General features: G+C 38.1%; 1 protein-coding gene across 12 annotated transcripts in view; it reads right to left on the bottom strand.

The window, feature by feature from the left end:
* Nucleotides 1-22,215, bottom strand: part of SGCZ (sarcoglycan zeta) — a 321,764-nt gene extending 299,549 nt beyond the window's left edge. For 2 of the 12 annotated variants that reach the window (XM_085545371.1, XM_085545373.1), the window contains exon 1: nt 20,834-22,215. In XM_085545371.1, coding sequence (XP_085401497.1) covers nt 20,834-20,872 — 39 coding nt within the window. In that variant the 5' untranslated portion in view covers nt 20,873-22,215. The remainder of the gene's footprint in view (nt 1-20,833) is intronic. The other 10 variants (XR_014945428.1, XR_014945429.1, XM_085545376.1 and 7 more) reach the window with 10 other exon arrangements.
* Nucleotides 22,216-22,843: the final 628 nt, after the last annotated feature.

Below are 22,843 nucleotides of genomic sequence, written 5' to 3'. Positions count from 1 at the left end.
ACTCAAGACAGCAAGAAAGTGTGATACAACATAGAAGTTCTATTCTGCATCAGCATATTGTGACAATATTTTTTTCTTAATCTTCTACACATTTTTTTAAGAAGTGTTCTTCTACAACTCACATTTTATATAGGCTTACAGGCACCGTAGATTTTCACTGTCTAGGGTTTAACACATCTGTGTGGAAGAAGTTGTTCCTGTGACAAAATATGTGAAGAGAAAAGCAAACATGGGAGATGCTGACACAAAAAGGAACAAGTTACTTGTGCAGGGACTTAGTTCCATGTCCTGCCTGAGCACGTGGGGACAGAAAAATAGGGAAAACTGTGAGCTTGCTATGTGATGAATCACAGGTACATTACTGGATGGCAATTCTGGTTTCAGAGCTGTAGCAGTAGAGCACAGGGATAGAAGAGCTACGGTGAACTTGGGAGAGCAGAATAAAATAAAGAATTGGAAAGGGTTGTTTCAGATATCAGAACTGGCATCTGAAGAGGATAAGAATGGAATTTCCCTTTATTTCATTTCTCCATAATATTTACAATAGTTAATATTATATAAAAAAGAAATGGAAGTAAATCAAAATAACTTTACCTATTCCTCCTATGTTGGTACCAACTACACTAACAACCATCCTCACAAGCATTTGTGCGCTCCATTCATTAAATATATATATATATATATATATATATACAGAGATTAATATTTTGCAAGTCTTCACTGCAAACAATCCCATTTCCCATCTAAAAACACTTCATAATATCTTCCAATCCCTTGTTTCAACATTAGCTTGTTACTTTCTGTAACTGGCTAAATGAAACAGGTTAATTCCCTCCTTACCAGGTCATGATTTGGAGACATCTGACTATTCTCCACGCTTATCTTCACAGCCTTTCTAGCTGGTCAGTATTTTGTCTGAATCTCAATAACCTAAACAAGGATACCAGATGTTTGGTTTTTTTTTCTTTTTAAATTATTTCTTCTATAACAATATAAAACTGGCAACTTGTCTTCACTTTAATAATGCATCCCTACATTTTTAATGCAACTTTTGCCTAGCCAGCCAGTTTCTTTCATTACTCAGCTGATTATTCTTGAAATGCAGTAATTTGTATTTGTCCTGCTTGAACTGCACCTTGCTTTTCAGACCAAATTGCCAATTAATTATATTGTTTTTAATCTTAAAACTCTCCTCCAAAGTGCTTGCAGATATTCCCCAAATCCATTTTCACTTCAAATAAAAATAAAAGAATACATCATCTTACATTATTCTGAGATGACTGACCTTGGCTTCCTTTGGTTTACTAAGTATTATGCATGATTTTTTTTACTTTTCCACACAAAGATATTAGTTTCTTCCACAGTTCTGCATCTTGGGGGGGCATAATGCAAATACAGTTACAATTAAAATATTTTTCTCCTATTTAAAAAGGGTAATATTCAACTTCCAAGAAATAATGCTTAGCTAAAAGTAGTAAGTACTTCCTTAGGACCTCTTATCAGGTTTTTCCTACTATCTTCTAAAACATACATTTTAAAGCAGCAGAGATTACGGCACATAAAGAAAAACAGGAAAGACGAAATGTTACTGAGTAATAAATCACATGTATATTGAGAGAAAAGCAGAACAAGAGCACACACACTCACACACACAAAAATCCCTGTTCTAATTTTCTAATATAAATATTTACATTTTGCATAAGGATTAATCACTATCAAAGAAAAAATTGCTGTTTGTGACCTAGTGTTAGACAACACAAAATAACTTAATCTGGTTTTCTCTAAAGGCAAAGCTGTATTTAGAAGTGGATTTAAGAGATATGTACACCAGCTTCTTTTGTAATTTTATTAGCATACAAGCTATAAAAAATTTTACAATTCTACTCATGTATATATCTATAATCTTTTATCACAGGCATTTTCTCTCCAATACTGGATAAACTTCCTTTTTTTCTTGTTTGGTTGTTTTTTTTTATTTTTAATAGATAGGAAAAGTACACCATGACAACAGAAGATATGACAAGATAATCTTCATAATATTGTACCTTAATGAAGTGACTGGAGTCTTAATGACAAAGTGATTTTATGTGTACAGCAATTAATATGCGAATCACCAAATTCTAATGTTGAGAAAAACCAAAGTACATATAGGCCATAACTATATCACAGGTTATGGGCAATCTTGTCTCTGTATCTTATTACTTCTTTGGAACACAGCACTCAGCAAATAAAATGGGCAGACTAAGTACTGTATTGTGTTTGATATAAAACATGGAAAAACTGCATAATACTTCAGATGTATTTTGAGGTGTAAAAGAGAATTATTGAAGTGTAACAGCTCAGAGTGCTATGACAAATAAGCAAGTGTTGTCAGCAGAGTGGAACACCAAATTTACTTTTGAGCTTTGTCTACATAATCCTTACATTTTATGCTACATTTGTTGAACACTATGCCTTAGAATGAATCAAACAATTAGTCTGCAAGAATTAGTTTGAAACTTGCAGTGGTTTCAGCTAGACAGAATCAAAATTAGAATTCAGCTGCATAAACATCTTTATAAATTTGGTTATATTATAAAAATCAAGTGTAGAAGTAGCACACTGTAGAAAATATCATTCACACCACAACAGCAATAGAAGAAAAATGAATTGAGCAGATAAACTTACAAGAATGCAAATAATATTATTTTCCAAAGCAAAGAACATTCAGAATTCTGTTTCATTTTCCAGGTATACCACTATTTGCTACAGAATCTGGACACAGGAAAGATTGAAACTCAGGTGACACTGCAGCATTTCTAGGTCTCAAAATTGGATTTCCAGAAGTTTTGTTCAAAATCCCCTATTTTGTTTTATTTTGTGTTGTGCCATTATACTAAGAAACTAAAAATGGGCTGCTTGTTTACTAACATGAAGAGATTTTTGAGTTCTTGGTTTCAGGGCTTTGGAGAGCAAACACACAAATTTTAGCAGCAGTGCTAGTAACATAAATACATAAATAATGTTTAATGGCAGTTGATTACCTTTCATTAGGCACATAGTTAATACAATTAAGAACATGGAGAAAAATTTTGGAAGTAGATAGTTCATTTTATATACTATATACTCTATATTTCATATTATTTCCCATTGTATTCTACCATGCAAAATAATGAGTCAGTGTGTGCTTTTAGGCCACCAAAAGAAAACATAATTTAGGACCTGCTGAGCTCACCTGGGTCAGCTGCTACAGTCTGAGCTTCAGAGCCAAATCATTGCAGGCCAAGTCTGTAACAGCTTGACTCTATTCATTTCTGACTTGGGTGAATACTTGTAATGCACACAAAACAAAAGTTTACACTTGTGGGCTTGGTGCAAAGTAAATATGTAGTTACTATTTCTGATCTATGTTTTTTCTTATGATTAAAAATCAGCTTCATTCTGACTGTTGAAAATTGTAAGTTTTTATAGATGGTGTTTGTTTTGGTTTTCATTCTCCTTTTTATTTAACATTACAAAACATTACACATTTACCAAACACACACACAAAAAATAAAAGCCCATGAGAGCAATCCTGTACTTTCCTTCAGACAAGAAATATAACCAACATTTAGCTAAAGTCTTAACAAGAACCATACAGTAAGCCATAGTAATTCCTTATTTTTCCAACAAAATTGTGGATTCTCCTTTTCGCTGGAAAGCAAATTATTTGTTTATAAAAATAAAATGGGAACTTCTTCACTTGTGCCCCTGAGAATGTTGCTTTTCTTCAGATCAGTTCAAATAAATGAATAATAAAATCACTGCTATGAATGATATTTTGAATTGGAAAATACATTATGACTCCTAAATTTTATTTTCCTGTCTGAAAATGTAGTGCTCTGAATTTCTGCCTAACATGCAATTACAAATGCTGTTCCAAAAGCAATGCCTCCTATTATTTAAGTTGCCCCACCATGTCAGAGGTGGATGTTGGTGGTATGGAAGTAGTGGTCAAACGTTCCCAACAAGATTCTGTTACATTTTGTTGCTGTGTGACAGGTGGCAGCAGAGGGGCAGTCTGACAGAATGGTGTCTGACATAGAAACGCATATGGAGTAAGGGTGCATCATTGAATTCTTCCATGAGTTAAAAATGGCGCTCATTGAAACTCAGTGACCCATGAAGCACTTGAAAATACTTTCTATCAGGTTCTAGAGGGCCAGGGGGTTGATTTCTTAAATGAAAAACACTCTGACTTTTTGACAAAGGGTTTGATCTCTTTGTGTTATTAAATTCTTTTGAAAAAGACAGCAAAAGATTAGATTCACGATGAATGCAACCATTTTCAAATTGTGGTTGCATACTACACACAAACTTGGGAAAGGTGCTGTAGCACATTTACTCAGGTGATTTAGAGATGACAACACTGCTTTTCCAAAAACATAAGCCAAAATAAAAAGTGAGAAAATTAGTTACTCTGCATAACTCTCCACTGCTCATTTGAACATGGGATAATGGCACTTATCAACTTCGTTCTGTGAATCCTTAAATTGGAAACTTTCAGACCACTCCATTATTCCAGATATTTAATGTCTTAAGGAACAATCTTAGTGTCATGCATTTATTTCACCTGTTTTCTTTATTTACTCATATTAAGCTTGTAACATAAATGAGACTAAAGCATAATTTATTATTGCCTTAGGCATGTCTTCTTGAAAAAAATTCAGTCTCAACCTGCAAACACTGAGAGACTGACAGTTCATCTCTTTCCTTATTAAGCCTAATCCAGCTGCTAATTTTGCTCCCATTTATAAATGCATGTGCCTGATGGGAATAGGTTTAGGTCCATGCTCTGGGCACATATTGCTACACCCTTCTCTTTTAATATGCTGAATTTACTCTTCATTGAATCAAGTCAAGTCTGTTTTGTTTGTTTGTTAAATTAAACAGGCTCATTCAGACTTTCACTGGAGGGTATTTTTCAAGATGCTCCTGTTTCAAGCTACTTGAGCTAATGCAGACATTAGAAGCAAAACTGTTCTGCTGTTTAAGAACACAAAAACAGTCCTAATAGATCAGACCAATAATGGGTCATTGGAGGAGGGTGCTGAGGAATACCACATAGAGACATGACAATAATTTACTGACCTTTTCTTTAACGTCAGAGTAGTATATACTGTATAATCAGTATATACTGATTGTATACATCTTCTCTTTTATTCAGTTACCTCCTGAGGATTTTATGCTGAAATAAGAATCTTTGGTGAAGAACCACTCCAAAAGTGTGTTGGATAGTCTCAGTAGAGATCCCTGAGAGCTACCTCAGATTACCTTACCCATCCCTCACCAAATAAAAGGACCCTGAATGACAAGCTTTTCCCTGTTACAGCTCTCCTCTAAACCACCAAAAGCTTTATCCAGATGTAGGACTTGGAACAACAAGATTCCTGTAGACTCTACATCCACATTAAATTATTGAAATCTCTCTGCTGAGAAAATGTGGCTTCATGGGAAGATCTGACTGGCCTTGGGAAGTATTTCAAGTATAGTTAATTTCTGCTGAAATGTGTGGAAAATGAAAACCATGTGATGCATTAGCATAGAATAAAAGGAGAATTTGCCCATGATTAGAAATACTTATACAGGATGCTAATGCTGTTGCTGTCATCCAACAGTACGGCTATTACAGAGCTGTACAAAAACTTTCACAGAATATTGCAGCACAATTACTTGGACAAGGGAACATTACATTGTATAAATGATCATTTTACATGTGAATAAAGAGTTAGAGCTAGCTAGATGGTTTGATTCCAGTATGGCTAAAATATAATTATTTCATTTGCAGCAAGATTCCTATTGTATTTCCCATAACTATATGTGATACATTTTCAGTGCCCTGTGTGGCATCTGAATGCAGAGCACTCCTAAACAGTAATTGCTAGTATAATTCTCATACATAGCTAGTGTGTGTATCACAAGCATGGAAGGATTCACTTGCTGAAGCAGAGCACTTGTTTTCCTTACTGGAAACTGGCGAGGGGTAAAATCTCTATTCTGTGCATTACAGATTCCAAGTTCCTCAGTACAAACAAAGGAAGAATATTTTGGTGGCTGGCTGCAAAATCCATAGCACTGCCCCTTATTCTTGTGACTAGCCTCCATATGCTTCCATTTCCTACAAGTACTGATAAGCTGTAAAGTATAAGATTGTGTTTGGTCTTCTGAGTTGAAGACTGCAGCAGGAGAAGGTGGGTGAGTCTTCTTAGCAAGGTCATTGGGAATTGCAGTCCATATTTCCCATGACCTTGCTAAGGGTGGATGTGAAACTGTGAACTCTGCCTCTCCAGGAAAACATTGATTAATTGCTACATAACGTGGCCTCACCAGTTATCATGGAGAGCTTCACACTTTGACACCTATTGTCTTTGTTGTTACTCTCTCATCTACAAGATGCCCATCACCAAGCACACACACACTGCACCAGTAATTAGACCAAGGCACTGCCTTGCTTCTACATGTTGATTGAACTTCTGCTGTGGTTAATAAAACTGTGTAGTGAAAAAAGCAATGAGACAGCAACAAGGTCAGAGAGCACAAATCTGTTACCTATCCCCCCACACAGGGCCAGAAAGCTTTTTCACCTATCATGTGAACATTTCTACTGTTGCAGTCCTTTCATGTCTAAAAATCTCAGCAACATTTTACATATTTTACTGAAACTAGTGAAATTTCTAAGATGAGCTCTTGTAAAATTAAACATAAAACAACAGAGACTAATTCTACAAAAACTTATTTTTAAAGCAGTGTTGTCAAAAATAAGTTTAAAAAAAAATCTAAAAATAAGGAAGAAAATGAAATCTATACAGGCCGGCTCATAAAATCTGTACAAACATATGTCTCTATGTGTAAATATATCTCTTAATATACATACTATTTATAAAAGGGCTGAAGAATTACACTGAGAGATGAGCAAGATTCAAAGAGACAGGCGGCTTATGTAGCTTTGGTTCAGCTAATAGAGTACAAGATAGGAGACAACTGGCCAGCAAAAAAAAACTTTTTCTTACAGACAACTGTTTTTCAGAAAAGGCCACAAGGCTAATTCAGAAAAAGTAAGATAAAAAGGAAAAATGGAAAATAAAAATAAAGGGAATCAAAGATCTTCTATTATGCTCACTATGTTCAGTTCTCTCTGTCCATACCAGCTGTAAGCTTTTGGAGGACTCTTTTTCTGTTTATTCATTTATAAAACAGCACATGATCGTCCTTTCCAATCACGCAGATAAAGCTGAGGTTTCATGCAGATCTTGTCTTCTATAGAAAGGGTAGGAAGCAAAAGTCCTTCCCAGAAGCAAATGTTAAATGTCCTAAAAATGTGTTGCAATGTATTAACTTCCATGTCAATTTACGTGCAAAAGAAGCCTCAGCGGTGCAGGGACCCAGGCAGAAAATGGGAAAGGCAGCCACTGACTCATAGAGCCATAGAGGATAAGATGACCTCTAAGGCACAACTCTCTACCATAACCTAATTCACAGTGGTGATAAGACCCATCTGATGGCCACTACACATAGGTCTGCTTCTTCCATGCTGCTCCTTTTGGGGGAGGTACAACCCACATGTAGAAAATCTAGAAGTCCCAGGACTGGTAAAATTTTTTCCTCACTGATATTTTGCTGCAGTAATAATTACTGGATTTAGCTAGAGATGAGCTTTAAACATAACTGTTCAGAAAAGTTTTGAGAGCAGCGCCCTCAGTAAAGTTGAAGTGTTCTTGTATTCATTATTTTGTACATCACACCTAAAATCAGGTTTGCTGTATTGTTTCCAGGAGTCAATGCATAACTATATAATTGTCCATAAATGTTATTCTTTCCTTTGTCTCAAAATGTACAGAGCCATTTTCTTTCTGAGGCTGATGATTAAAGCAGATGACTACTACCAGAATATGTGGATATTTATTCACACAATAAGCCTGATCATAGCACATTCAGAGGAAAAAAAAATATAAACATGCCAAGTGAAAGCAGATTTCTGCCTGCACCACTGACACTGTTTGGGTTCCAAACACAGTGAAAAATACACTTGGAGCTTGTGGTAGTTATTTTCTAAAAAAATATATTTTAAAAGAAGTTAAATTGCGCAGATACAATCTTTAACATAGCCTTGCCAAAACTATTGGCACCTGGTCAGAAATATCTATTTACTCATGATCCAGTGTACTACTCCCAAGAGAACTGAGAAGGCATTATCAACATCACTATATTTTCCTTTCCACTTTGCCCTTAACCACTTTAAACATTACAGACTATCACTTCTGATAATGTAAAACATACAAATGAGAAAATGGGCCCACATTTTAACCTAGTCATAGTCAATGCACTTTGGCTGAGTTCATATTTCCATTTTCAGCTCATCAGCATCCCCCATCACTGAACAAATTTCTTAGTGAGGGAGATATTTCAACACTAGCATGGGAAGAGCAGAACACTATTTGCCTGTGCCCTGCCCTTCCCCTAGAAACTCTATTTCTCTACTCAGTGACCATCCACCCAGTGAGCGTGCCTTGCAGCGAATGATGTATAACAGCATTCTTGGATTCTTGAGTAAAGGAACAAAAGAATTCAAGATCTCAGAGGTTAGAAAGAAAACCAAAGCAGTAATGTATGCAGACTGCATCCCTTGATGCATATTTTTAAGTGTGTACTGATTGACTTGTCTCAGTGTTTAAGTTTCCTTTAGGCAGTCAGGTCTCTTTCAAGAGCTAGCGATTATGATATTATTAACCTTTGGTATTGAAATTCTATTAGTAGATCCTGATTTATCCTGGTAAACAGTGTTGTCATCTCATTCTTAGCCCTGGCTTGTGAAAATTTACAGCTCTGAGATTTTCATATGTTTTTGTTTTTTATTTAACTCAGAAGGTACCAATGAAGCAATCTACTCACCAGATTGATCCTGACTGTGCATGAGGGATACATTACAATTTTGATTCTTTTTAAAAGATAGACTTTAATTTTTTTTATTTTTTTTTTCCTGGGGGAAAAAAAATATATAGTTGTCTTAATTGTTTCTTGATTAAAATATAATAATTTCAGCAGTTCAAGTAATAGCTCCTCCTGTCTCCTCCCAAAAGGTTCACACAATGTATATTTTTTTAAATAAAAAACAGGAATTGTGCCTTTTGTTGCACTTAATTGAAGTTCAAATTGCACCGATAAATAAGGATTAACGTTAATGAAATATAATAATGATCACAAAGACATCCATGTTAATCCTACTTTGAATTTTGGATACTGGAATCTCTAAGATCCCTGGGAGACGAACAGCCATCTCTGACATACTATGTCTGAGAGCCCCAGCTCAGAAAATCAAAAAGCAGAATTTACTTGCCACATAGGAGTACCATATTTCCTTCAATCAAATCGCATTTTTGTAACTACTTTTGAGCAGGAGTTTAGGACACAGTCGTTATCAGTGCTACAATAGGGAGTCTCGTGGTTCTCTAAAGGTGCAGTCCTGTTTGCTTCCAGTTGACAAGACATTTAACATGAAGACATTTACCATTTCACAAGTCTCCTACAGCAGTAAACTTTATTCCCGCTAACAGCAGCAGTAATTGCCACATGCAGAATATAATTCATTGTTTTAAACGTTTAAATCTGTTTTCTTTTTTCATTTCTGTTCTCTAAAATCACATTGAAATTTGTTGCAGGTAAAGTCTTTCTCAAAGGACAATTATTTCAGTGTTGCTGAAGTAAAAATACAAGTGAACATCAAATCATTGCAAATTAATGGAAGCTGGGATAGAAATAGGTAAGTTTCCAATATAGAAAAACAGTCTTTTAAAAGTGGAAATTCCACAATTTCCATAGTTTGCCATAAAATTTAAAAAAAAAAAAAAAGACAAATTTAGACCTTATTTAAACCTAATATCAAAAATTAACAATAATAATAATGGGTGGGAAAAAAAATTAAAAAAAAATAAAAGAAGAAAAAGAAAGAAACAAAACCACCATCTTAATCTTCTTCAGCAAGTAGATAATATGTTGTAAAGTGCGTACCAACCATCTGCCCCTATACCACAATCTTTGTGCCAAACTCTGGAATAATTTGAAGAGTGGCAATTCACAGTTTACACACACTGAAAAATATCATATGCAGAAGAGGCAATTAACATTGTGGTTCCCCTGTTCTACTTTGTGAGTGGTGATCCAGATTTAGCATGTAAAGTTGCCTACTGCCAGCCCTCCAGCAAAACTTAATATCTCTGCACTACTGCTGATTCAGCTGTACATGGACTTGGATCTTGGTTTAAAAATGCTTGTGTCCCCAAAAATTAAAATGTCTGGCAACTTACTGCTGCTGGAGAAGTTAATCTGTGTACCTTGCTGGCAGGTCAGCTAAGAGTGAGACAGAAGCACAGAACTATATTGTACTGACTTGGGTAAGACATAGAAGACGCCTCCATTTAGCTCATGCTGTTCTACTGCCTTCTTCTAGATGTCTTAAATCCTGCAATCCTATTCTGTTCCCTTCTTCTTCATACAACTGACTTTATCTGGAGGAAGGGGAGCATGTAAGGGTGCATGAGATGTTTATATTTAATGTTATATAATGTTTTTGCATTTTGATAAATTAATAAAATATCTATGTAAAATGTAATGAGTTCTTTTATGCCCATAAACTATGAAAGATGTGATAATAGTGCCATAAAAGCTGCAACTTATGTAGACTTCGATTTTAAAGAAAAAACACAGCATCATCATAAGATAAATGTAGTTTATTTATTTTCTAATATTTAAGAGCTGACTTAGGCTATCCTCTCCACAGATGGAAGCAATGTTGATATCTGCAATTGCTTGCTTCTACTACCGTTAGCCCTTTTTAAAAAAAGAAGTGTATCAAACAGGTTATTTGACATTATATGGAACAGAACTCTACACCTGTTGAACAGAAGACAAGAAGTTTTCCCTAGTATAATATCGAGTGAAAGCAACACAGAATGGATCCCAGCCACAGATTTAGGGAAAATCTGCACTGCACATGTCCAGGCATGCAGGTTTTGGTCCTACACTTAGTTCTGATCACAATAATCACATACTAAATTGGTATGTGGTACCAATTCAGTATGTGATGAGAGTAAAAGAGTATGTTTTACTACCATCCTACTCAGATTGACAACAGAGCATCAGTTGCTTTCACAGGTTCTCTATTTTCTCCTTTTCTCATTACCTCCTCCACCAATTCCTACAAACACATTTCCTACAAATTTTCTGAGTAATCATTTGAGTTTTCTAGTGCTTAAGAGAGATAAAGTTTGTCCTATACTTTGTCGTGTGCATTTATGCATTGCACACACTACACATGTTTTGCACTGAGTGGTAATATTGGCATGAAACATTTGCTTTAAAAAAAGTATACAAAACACAGCACTAAATCTGTGAACAATCAAGATATCCCAGTGATGCAACAGCATGAACAATAGTACAGACAGCTGTACAGCCATTTCGATCCAGCGTTCCCTTCCCACTTGAAATCTTCACATCCCATTTGGCTATTCTAAAACTGCATTGGCAAGCTATGCATGTCTGTTACAAAATAATAGCTCTGTAGTCTGATGCAGCAGCATATGCTCAAAACAGAAATGGATTTTACCCAATATAATCTATAATTCTTGACACAGCAGGTGCTAGGCTTCAATGCAGCTCTCCTAGGCACTCTTGTCTTTGCTCCATTCATCATGCTACTGTTTGCTGCCTACTAGGTGCATTCCTTCATTGATCAAGGCTTAGAAAAGTCCAAGTTCAATAGGACAGACAGCACCTTGGCAAAGGATGTCTTCTGTTTTATGACTGTCAGCAATATGATGGAGATTTTATGATGAGACACAGGGACATTACTCACATTCCTGTAATTTCATTAAGCACTAGTGCAAGTGGTCTCGGTAGACTGAGTAGATGGCATATTTACATGAACAGTGAATATTATCTACCTCATCTAAATTAATGCTGAATGAAATAGGGAGCTTAACTAGGTAGAGGTCTGGTCTGGGCAAATAGATCATTTTCCAATCACATACTCACATTTCATAACGAGTTGAGGGAGGCATATGAAGGAAGGTATGAGATCAATTCTAAAGATAGTATCTAGCTACCCTAAAAGCAAGATCTACTTACAGAAATGAGACTGTCAGTGCCAGTACTGGGGAAAAAGCACATGCTAACTAACTTGTTTTTAGCCTCTGAAGAATGACACTCTTTTGCCAATTTTTTCAGGAAAATCTAATACAAAAATGATGAAATGGGATAATAATTTTCCCTGCATGAAGATTAAGAGGGAACATGAGTCTCCATGACAGAGAGCTTCTGAAGAGCATTCATCTTATGTCTGCTCAACTGCAAAGGCATTGAGCAGTTAGCATTTACTTCAGATCAGAAATCTATCTGAAATAGTAACATCAACTTCAGAGCCCTACAGGAAGTGACAGTCAATACCAGCTTGTTGCTGGATATTTTTGCAACCACGGCCTATGAAGTTTGACAGAGCTCAGCAGTCTTGTGCAAGGAATGAAACACAGTGTTTCAAAAGATATAAAAGGGAAGATATTTATTACAAATATTTACATAACATTATGTATCTGAAAGCACGATAATGCACCAGCCTCTCTGCTGGTAGCTGCCTGAACCTCCAAAGAAAACAGAATTTTTATATAGTATAGTGTTAGAACTAAGGGTGGTGCCTTAGGTACCCCACAAACTGGAGTAATTCAGCTGAGTGATTTCTACAGAGTACTTGCCATCTGTTGGTGATGACTCAAGCAAAACAAAGCACAGATGGATCTTAGTCCCAAATTATGCCTTTTTTTTGTTGTTGTCTTTTCCTTGCCTGAACTCATCTAAACTTCATAGGTGATCAGGATATTTTTCATTGTGGAAGAGCGCGTCTTTATAGTGACAGGCTCATAGTCTGCAATTATTCACAGCTAATTTTCAAACTGCTAAATGAAATAAAAAATGCTATGAATTCCAGTTTTAAGGACAAGTAGCCTTCTTGGAAAAACTTCCAGTACCTTTGTAAAGTATTCTGAAATGCACTATACTGTTTATTAAGGCACTGATCATTCAGCTTCTTTCCTCATAAATATGTTTGTTACCAGTAAATGGGATTTACATCGGCCAACCTGCTCAGTAGGGAAACTTCTGAATTAGCCAAGACAAATTACCCCAAATGAAAAAGTATTCACACTGAAACTTTACATATTTCCTGATTCTTTATAACTTTGACAGGAGTCTCTCTATCAGACTGAGGTTCACATTCTTAAAGGCTCTCCTGATGTCCAAGCAATCACTTTGAGTGCAGAAAATTGGCTTTTCTTCAAAATAGAAACAAGTTGTGGTACAATCACCTTTTATCATTAAGAAATAAAATTAGCTTAAGTTAATAGTAAAATCTCTTTCCCAATAAAGTCAAGACCTGGGTATTTTATCTTGCCTGGCCATCTGTCAAGTCAAAGCCATCCATCTCCTACTATATGCTGAACTCATGCTTGCATATAATTCATAATTTGAGCACCATCTTTGGTCTTCTAGAAAAATCAACATAACTGGAAGGTGAATCTCAGTGCTTCTAAGCAGGACAAATTATAAGACGCTCTTCTCCATCCAGGTGGAATAATAAATGTTAGTCATTAGTGGGATGCAATCAATCTGCCTAAGTAACATTTTTAGGGAAAACTGCTGATGTCTGATGAAAGAAATGGGTTTTTGAAGGCTATTTTCCAGAATGGAAATGTTGGTGTTCCGCATATTGCAGAGGTACTTTTCTTGCAGCACCTCCTAAAGGAAATGATGGCCATTCCTGAAAAACACAGGACTTCAAACTCTCATAATGAGGCTGTTAGTGGCTTGATTTCTTCCAAAGCTATGTACTGTAAAACCACATTTATGCCAGAGTCACAAGAAGTGCAGTCAGAAAAAAGAATGAAGAGAGGGTACTCGGCCAGAACATTTCCCAAGATATGGTACATCTGCAATGGTTAGATAACTTTCCAAGTTCAAATCTAGCATAATTTTAAATATAAGGCTTCAAATTGAATGCAAAGTGAAGCCCAGGTTCTGAGGCTTCATTCTTCCTCCTTTACTATAGGTAAATAGCTCCTTAAATTTTAAATTGCTTTTCAACTTTTGTCATACCTGTTGATCTATGATCAGACACAAGGCAGATGAAAAGACTCTACTGATTTTTTTACTTTCCGTTTCAATTGGTTTATGTATACTAGTGATTTGCTAAATGCAGTTCATTTCATGAAAACCTCCTATAAAGCAGCTAATTTACTTGTCTTCAGCTAGCTAATAGGAAGTGCCATTTATGGAATGTTTATTGCATGAGAACTAGCTTTTACTAAAGAGAATATAATTTTGTACTGAATAACCTCAGATGGAGAAAATGTTACCTGCAATTTCAGCAGATTATGGTGTTTTTTTCTTAGCTCCAAGTACTAATTATTGTACTAATTATTCAGATTATTTTGCTATTTTGAATTAAATTGAATTTCCATAGAAGTTTTCATGAATTAAATTCTATGTTGATTTTAAAGAGCTGCTGTGCTATGTGTCTACTGAATTGGGGTGACTGCATTGTTTGTGCCAAATACAGTGTGTGGATTTTTTCCCTTTCTTGAAAACAGCTCAAAATGCCTTAAAAACAGTTTTGAGTAGGAAAAGACCTACATAACTGAGACACAGAATTATCATGAACACTGATATTACAAAGAGAAAATAACAAAAATACCTGCATGGATGTGGTTCAATGACCAAAACTTTCCACCCCAACACAGATGATAAAGCCTAAAAGTCTGTATGCAGAATCTGTAATGCTGTAACTATAAATTCTTCTACATAAGGATAATGTTATAACAAGCAATGCATTTAGAATGCATGCATTCAAAATCATTTGTGATGTTAATTAGTATACATTTTTATTAAGTGCACTAAATTACCTTCTTATAAACTGAGAAGGAAGATGTTTTTTTCAGTTTACCTCTGTTCACTAACATTCTAATTTGTCTGTTGTAGAGTTGTAGGAGCAGGAAGGTAGAACCTATAAATTCCAGACCATTGCTGCCCAGATGAACTGAAGAGGACTGACAAAACAGTGAAGTATGGCTAAAGGTCAGGTTTTCATGCCTGAGGCATTTTACAGCTTGTGGCAATGATTTTGAGATGTAACACTACTGTACTGCTGCTGATGTAACTAGACTGATTTCACAAAGCACTACTAATTTAAAATTGAAGAAAGGTATTCTGTCCCTGTATAGTTCTTTTCAAGCAGAGCAATTTCTGGGAATTAAATCATGCAATTCTCCTTACACTACTTTGTAGAGATGTAGAGGGGTAAGAAGGAGGTATGGAGGAACAGTAGGTTTTTTTTTTATTTTTTATTTATTTATTAACAAAAGGGTTGAGTACCACAAGCTTTATTTGAGTTTCTCTATATGCCTGCAAACCTACCCCTGTTTGATGTAGTAATAGAGCTAATCCAGCCTTGTGTAGCTGCAGTTATGCGGCTAACAGAGAATAAAACCTCACATTTTATTTCTCCCACTGTTGCATTGTAACCAACAGGTACTGAATAAAGGAAACGCAGTGCCAGTGGATAGCAGGCTCACAACATCTTTCTTCACAAAAGACTTTGTTAAAAGTCTTAGTGTTAGCAAAGGTTCTGATGGTTTAGTAGATAAATTTTAGGCTTCGTTCTTGAACTATTAACTAATACACACTTGACAATGGCATTATGTGTGGCTGCAGAAAAATATATAGCAGGATATTAAGTAGTTTTCTGTAAGCTTTTTAAATGTACAGCGTTTCAAACTAACGAGAATGGTGTTTTCCATGTTCTCCCTCTTTTTTTTTTTTTTTTTTTCTTTTTAATGGAGAAGATAACAAAAGTGATTTTGCCATTAAGAGGCCCTTGGAACCTCCGTGTCAAAGTGAGAAGAGAGTTATGCATAACTGTGCAGGCTTTTTATATATTTGAAATCTTATGTTTGTCCTTTGTAATGCTAGATCCTTAGAGGATGCAGAAACAACTAGGTCGGACATGGATTTGTAAAGTTTATATAAAATTGTGCAAGGTGAAATGACTTCACAGGAAAAGTCTCTAGTGACATTTTTGCCACAACACTTTAAAAATAGTTTTGCTCACAGCCTATTCAGGAACTTGAGAAAGCAACATCAATCATCAAAAGATTAAGGGACATACAAAAAAAAGTATGACTGGGTCTCCCAGATACATTTTCAGTGATTTATCTCTGAGATGCTCTAGCATAACGTATACATTCTTTCAAAGACTTAAATTCAGATCTATAGAATCAATCCATGTTACAGCAGTATCATACACTAACCTCTTCCATTTCAGGAAGAAAAATAAACCATTGCTAAGTTTCATGTAAATCTCTCACATCTATTATTTAATGTAGAGAATACAATGGCAGAGGAAGACACAGAAATATTTATCCCCAGACCATGAAGAGGAAATAGATAGACTGCTTTTTCTCCTTTTAACCAAGCCTTCAGATTTTGATGGATTTTCCATTTCAAGAGCTTTGAGCTTAGCGCAGCTGTAATGAACAGTGTCAAAAAGCTCAGGCACAGGTTAGTACTGTTTCTTAGTAGCAACAACATGGAAATTTTTTCTGAAGTGTATACTGAGAGCACTGCTGTTGTCTTGACCTTTTTGCTATGTCTACTGAACAACTGTATCTTATGCATAGAATTCTCTCCAGCTTCCCAGACTACATGTATAGTTTTTGTACATATTAGGAGGCTGAGAAAAAATCCCACAATGGGAACATGGAGAAGAAGAATTTGCAAGTACACCACTTAAGAACTATTTCATCTTAACCTTTCATGAAGGAGGACTTAAAGACTGAATTATTTGGCTGTGAATGCAAAGGTTAATTGTCGTTACTGAGTACTGTTGATAGGTCCACAGTAAAAGATTATGACTTCTTGGAAAGATATAGGTAGAGAAGGGGAGGATTTGAATTAAAAAGGCAAATGCTTTAATATTCTCACTTAGATATCTGTGTCCCAAGCAGACATGAATTAAAGAGATAGACAATGCTAAAAATATATTGATTGTTATAGAGTACTATGCATTTAATAGTGGAATGACTAAGTTAAAACAGAAATATAACCTCCTACCTAAACTCATCAAAAGTCCTCCCACATCACACCAAGCACGAGTTCCTAAGACTCCTTCTTCAAAGCATAAAAAATAAAAATAAAAAAAATTACAGAATTCTTCTGAGTATTAGCTCTCTCGTTTGATTTAAACAGTGAATTGATTTGCACTGTTGTTATATTTAAGACCACAAAACTATTGAATCATCTCTTGTTTAAACTCTTGTGGTTTCTCTGTTTGAATTTCTTCATGAAATATATCATGAATTACATAGATTGCATTGAATTACTATCATTGCAAAACCAGTTTCATGGAGAAGTTAAGCAAGCAGTTTTGTTTCACTGGACATGTAGAACTATAAACAGATTATAGATATTCTCCCATGAAGTGAATAAAGAAATTCAGCTCAATTTCACAAGATGATTCAGAATTAGTGTACAGGGTTTAATGTTTTTGCATTTTAAAAGTTGTAATTTCAAGACACTTAACACCCCATTTAAAATAATATCTTGGGACTGTAATGACAAATTCTCACTGGACCAACATTTCACATAGAAAGATTATTTCTGAGATGGGTTTTTATTCCATCCTAAGAATCCCACCATTATCACACACTCAACTACAAACCAACTTTTCTCTAGAAAAGTATCAGAGACACAGATTACAGGAAATACTATCTCCTGCTATCTGAGACCATCTCCTGCTATCTGAGACCATCTGAGACCATACAGAAATTGTGGTTGCTAAAAAGACATAAGAGAAAAGGAAGAGAATTACACTAGATGAATTTAATGTCAAACAACAACTGGACAAACACAAAGGACAAAGCTTCCTAATGACCTATTCACTGTCAATGAAAGCTGCAAACCAACACTGCATCAGGAAACACACAGGCCTCTCCATGCTGCCTTATAAAGCAAACTCAGACAATTCCAAGCAATTAAATACAAATGCAAGTGTGCAAGTTAATTTCCAAAATTTATCAACATATACAAAATATTAAGCTCTACAAAGTACATAATATGCTCACACAGACATACAGTTTCATATGTGTTCAAAATGTAGACACTGACTACTTCAGGTGAGATAAAGTGCTGCACAACACTACACCTCAGACTAAAGCGAACTACGGAAGAATTGCATATTCTGATTTCAGTCCTGCTCCTTTAAAACAAAAGCCCTACAGGCTTGTGATAAAACCTAGGAGGGAAGTTCATGTACGTATTTGAGACAGATGAGACAGATCAAAGGTAAAACAGAACAGCCCCAATTCTCAGATAGAGTAGTCTATCTTTTTAGTACTGATCTGTTTCATCAGGAATCATGCATAGACTAGTAAGGAGAAGCACACCTGCCCTCATTAGCAAGCGTTTCATGCATGACACTTGCTCAGTTTTTCACTAAATGGCCTTTCAAAACATACAGCCATTACATATACTCTATATAAATTCAGAATTCATTACAATCAGTATAATAAACATACACACATTTCAAACTGAAATTCAATGTCTGTCTTGAGACTTAAAATCTTTATATACCATACAGTATATATTTCTGATATCTATACTATATATTATCATTATAGCCAACACATTTGACTTGTAGTACAGCAGAGAAGTTATCATTACTCTTTTTGATGCTTTTTTGCATATATAGAGGAAACCTACTATTTTGAAAGACACTGTGTAGCCTGTTTCCACAACTCTGGGTGAAGTTCTGCTATGACACCCTGTTCCTGCAGCTGACATTTTCCCTATGAGCCCTCTGTGTGGCACGATGTGGAGCTCAGCCCCGGGTGCCTGCTAACTGTACATCACAGCATGGGGGCTGCATTGACCCAGAGGGAAGGAGTGGAGCTCTGAAATGATTTCAGTTCCCCTGAGACCGGCCAGAAATGGGCGGAAAGCTTTTCACAACTTTGAGCAGTGATGGCACTACTCTTCATGGTGCCCGAGTCCAACAGGGTGACCAGCGGTCAATCCCGAGCGCGTTGCCTTCCAAGGCCTTTACCCCCGTTGTATTCCCGTTCGAGAGAATGCAAACTTCGGGAATATCCCCAATGCCTGGTGCAGCTCGGGGTGGGATGCTCGGGTCACGCCGGCCCTGCACCACCCCCTACTGGCCGCGGGCACCTGGAGCCGACCTGGGCACAGCTCCCTCTGGGCGGCAATCGCTCCCCAGCAGCCCCGCAGCCGTAGCAACACTCATGAGAGCTGTTGTGCAAAAGCGGCTCGTCCGAGAAAGTTGCCCAGTATTTAGGAACACCTACAGAAATGCCTCCTTCTGCTCCCTTTGAAGCTTTTCTCAAGGGAAAAATAAATAAATAAATAAATAAATAAATAAATTGAAGCGTGATGCTCAGAGGCAATACTGCTTCCTGGCTGTGTTGTTTCGCTCAAGGTCGAGCTGCCTGTGCACGCTGCAGCGTGAGTCTTAATTGCAGCGCGGATGGCTGCGAGATTAATGGAAGCCGCTTCGACTAGAGCAGCCCCGCTCCCAGCGGGATGTGCCTTCCTGCAAAGTTAGCATGCATATATTTTCTATAAAGAACCTTTAAAAGCAATCTGCTAAAACAGAATCACTCCCTGGCTCAGGGCTGTCCCCGGGAACCCGGGCAGGCCGAGGCGGAGCAGCTTCGGTAGCAGCACAGAGCCCTCTACTCATCCAGCAGAGCCACTGCCATTTCTCTCTCCGCCCTGAGCTCATCACATCCAACGCTCAAGCAACTTTATTTCTGGTGTATGTTTTTCTTAGGGGATTTATAGCAGTTGCCACTGAGACTTTGTGAGGATCTCGGGTTGTTCCTTTTCATCCCACACCCACACCATACTTCAAGATCTGCCTCACAGGAGCAGGACGGGAGCCCACGGTACTACTTTGGTGCTTCCCAGAATTTCCCCTCCCCACCCCTCCCTCCCAGCGCAGAGCCCCACTCAGTGGGGGGGAACCAGGGCTCTGCCCATGTCCCAAAGAAGGCCCTCTTCCTCTCCATCACTTCCTCAGCCATGCAGCGACACCACCGCCACTCCCTGTCCCCAGGCTACCCCCACCCTCTTTACCCCGTATCGACAGACGTTTTAAAATTATTATGATGATTATTATTAGTTTAGACCGACTGGGCTCGAAGCTACCAGCAGGTGCGGGCAGGCTTTCCATCACTACAAAGGAGCATGCTCAGCGCTTTCAGGCATGCTCTTTCCGCGGGGAGGAAGCCCGAGTCGGACTGGGGGGAATCCTTGCAGCGGTCCCGTCCAAGTGCAAAGTTTGGGGCTGGGGTTCCATACGGCGCCCCGTGCCCGCGGCCGGTTCTCCCGTCCGGGCATGAGGAGGAACCTGGGCGCTTTGCCGGAGGCGAGCGGAGCGTGAGGGTTCCTCTCTCTCCTGGCGGCGGAGGAAGAGGAGGAGATGCCCGAATGAGAAAGGCTTCACAGGCAACTTCTACGGGGAAACCCGCCGCCCTACTACCCCCTCCTCCCAGAGCGAGATTACTGCTGCGCCTGGCGCGGATACAACGCTGAGAGCACCACCATCATTCATATTCGTATGACGATGCCCGAGGAAGCCGCGCGGGGCTGCCCACGCCGTCCCCGGCTCAGCGTCCCCCGCCCGGGGCTGCGGGATCCCCAGCAGCGCCCGCCCCCGGGCGGAGGGTCCGAGCCGCACCGTGACCGCGGGCACCCACCCTACCTTGAGCTCCTCCGTGGCTAGGTTGCCTGATCGGTCCATAAGGCGAAACTGAGCGCGGAGCGTTGAGGAAGACGGGAACTTGTGCCCCCCTCCAAAAAAAAAAATGAGAAAAAATAAAAATAATAAAAAAAAACAAATAAAAAAGGAGGGGGGTTAATCTAGTCTCTCAGTTTCCAGCCTAAACTCAGCCTTGTCCTCCAAAGCCCGGCAGCTCCCCTCAGTCTCATTCTCTGCGATCACGCCTCCACCGGTTAAAATAAATAAATAAATAAATAAAAATAATTCACTTTTTTTTTTTTTTTTTAAGGAAAAAAAAAAAAAAACTCCCTTAAGGTTTAAAGCGACAGGTGATCTGTCGTCCCCGGTGGAAGAGATTCGCGTCCTCTGGTAATAAAAAGGAGGAGACAGGAGGAAAAAAAAAAAAACCACCACCACTGTTGAAGATTTGGTTTTTTTCCTTCTGCAATAAGCTCAGATGCCGACGACGAATCGCTGCATCCCGTGAAAAAATCCTGCTTCCTCGGACGGCATCATGCAGCAAATTTCAAGGAAATGTGTTCAAACTGAGGAGGGTATGATAAAAGCCGCTCTCGCCATGCCCACTCCGGTGGCCAACTGAGCACCCTGCGAGAGCAAAGCAGCAGTGATGAACGATTTCGTCGGCGAGATAACAAAACCTCCCAAGTCCTGCATAGATTCCAAGACTGTTTTGCAGCTGAAGGTATTCTCTCAATAATAATTATTTTAAAAATATAACAAGATAAGAAAGTCTGTAGGGGTTTATCTTCTTCGAAGGTTATTCTAAGAGTTGGGAGAAAAACAGGAGGATCTCTTGCAGAAGAGAGGGAGAGACGGAGATTTCCCCTTCTGTCCTGTGTTACTGTCCTCCGCCGCCAGGTGCCTGACTTCCCTGCTCGCGGTCCGCGGGGATCTCTCCGGCTCTCCCGGCGCAGCGCTCCCTCCCCCTCCCGCTGCAGCCCCGGGTCTTAACGCCCGAGGCCGCCAGCGCCGCCCTCGCTCAGCCCAGGGCCGCCCGCCCGAGGGCTCCGCATTGTCCCCTCGTGTCTGAGCAGTGCCACTCAAACCATCTGAGCAGCCGCTGCTGCCTTATGCATAGCTCGCTATAGTTGTGTATAGATACAGATATCGGTATACATACATATAGACACACACACATAGACGTGCATAGCTCTCTGTGTGCCTACATTAACAACATGATAGGAAAGTTCCCATCGTGAGGCTTGAGATGCATCTGTTTTGTTCATCTCTTGAGTGAGTACTGCTGCAGCTTCAGTGGAGCAGCGTTTCTGATGGCACATGGGTTAAGTCCAAGTCTCTCGTAGGGTGTAATTTGCTTTTCCGAAGGGTTCCCTGATTTGTGGCTCTCATGTTACAGGGGGAAAAAAAAAAAAAAAAAAAAAAAAAAAAAAGCCAAAATTAAATTTTAAAACTCAAATTGCTCCCCACTAAGATATAGATTTTATCAAGTGCCTTTATCATAAATCCGGCTGTCACTTGCAGTTTGGGAGAACAAGGCTGTGATTTTTAGTATCCAGCTTTCAGTCTTTGGGGGGCTTTATTTATTAACTCCATGAATTGTAAATTCAAAACTATCACTTTCTAGTACTGTTGCCTCCTCCTCTTAGGCATTTTCCATGCTACTTCAGATAGAAACAGCATTCTTGATAATCCAGTATAAATTAGATCTAATTGCTCAAAGTGCATACTGTGTTTCCAGTTCCATATGGATTTCTTCTCAGCTTCCAACACTGCAGGGTTAACATAAGCCTGAGCCCTGGGTGATGGGCAGTGATAGCCATTCCCAAAGACTGAATACAGCACTTATCTTCTAGAAAACTCTGCAGATGCAAGGCAAACACAGGCAAATGACATTTTTCCTCTTAGCACAAACTGTGCATGACTTCCAGATTCATTGTGAATGCACTGTAAATATCATTATTATCATTAATCTAGAACAGCAATTTATAAAGATTAAAGGCTTGGTCTGGT

Source organism: Coturnix japonica, chromosome 4 (genome assembly GCF_054131305.1).
Source record: "Coturnix japonica strain WE chromosome 4, WE-NBRP24, whole genome shotgun sequence".
Classification (NCBI taxonomy): Eukaryota; Metazoa; Chordata; class Aves; order Galliformes; family Phasianidae; genus Coturnix; species Coturnix japonica.
Note: the sequence above shows the minus strand (reverse complement) of the source record. Positions and strands in the feature narration are given on the sequence as shown.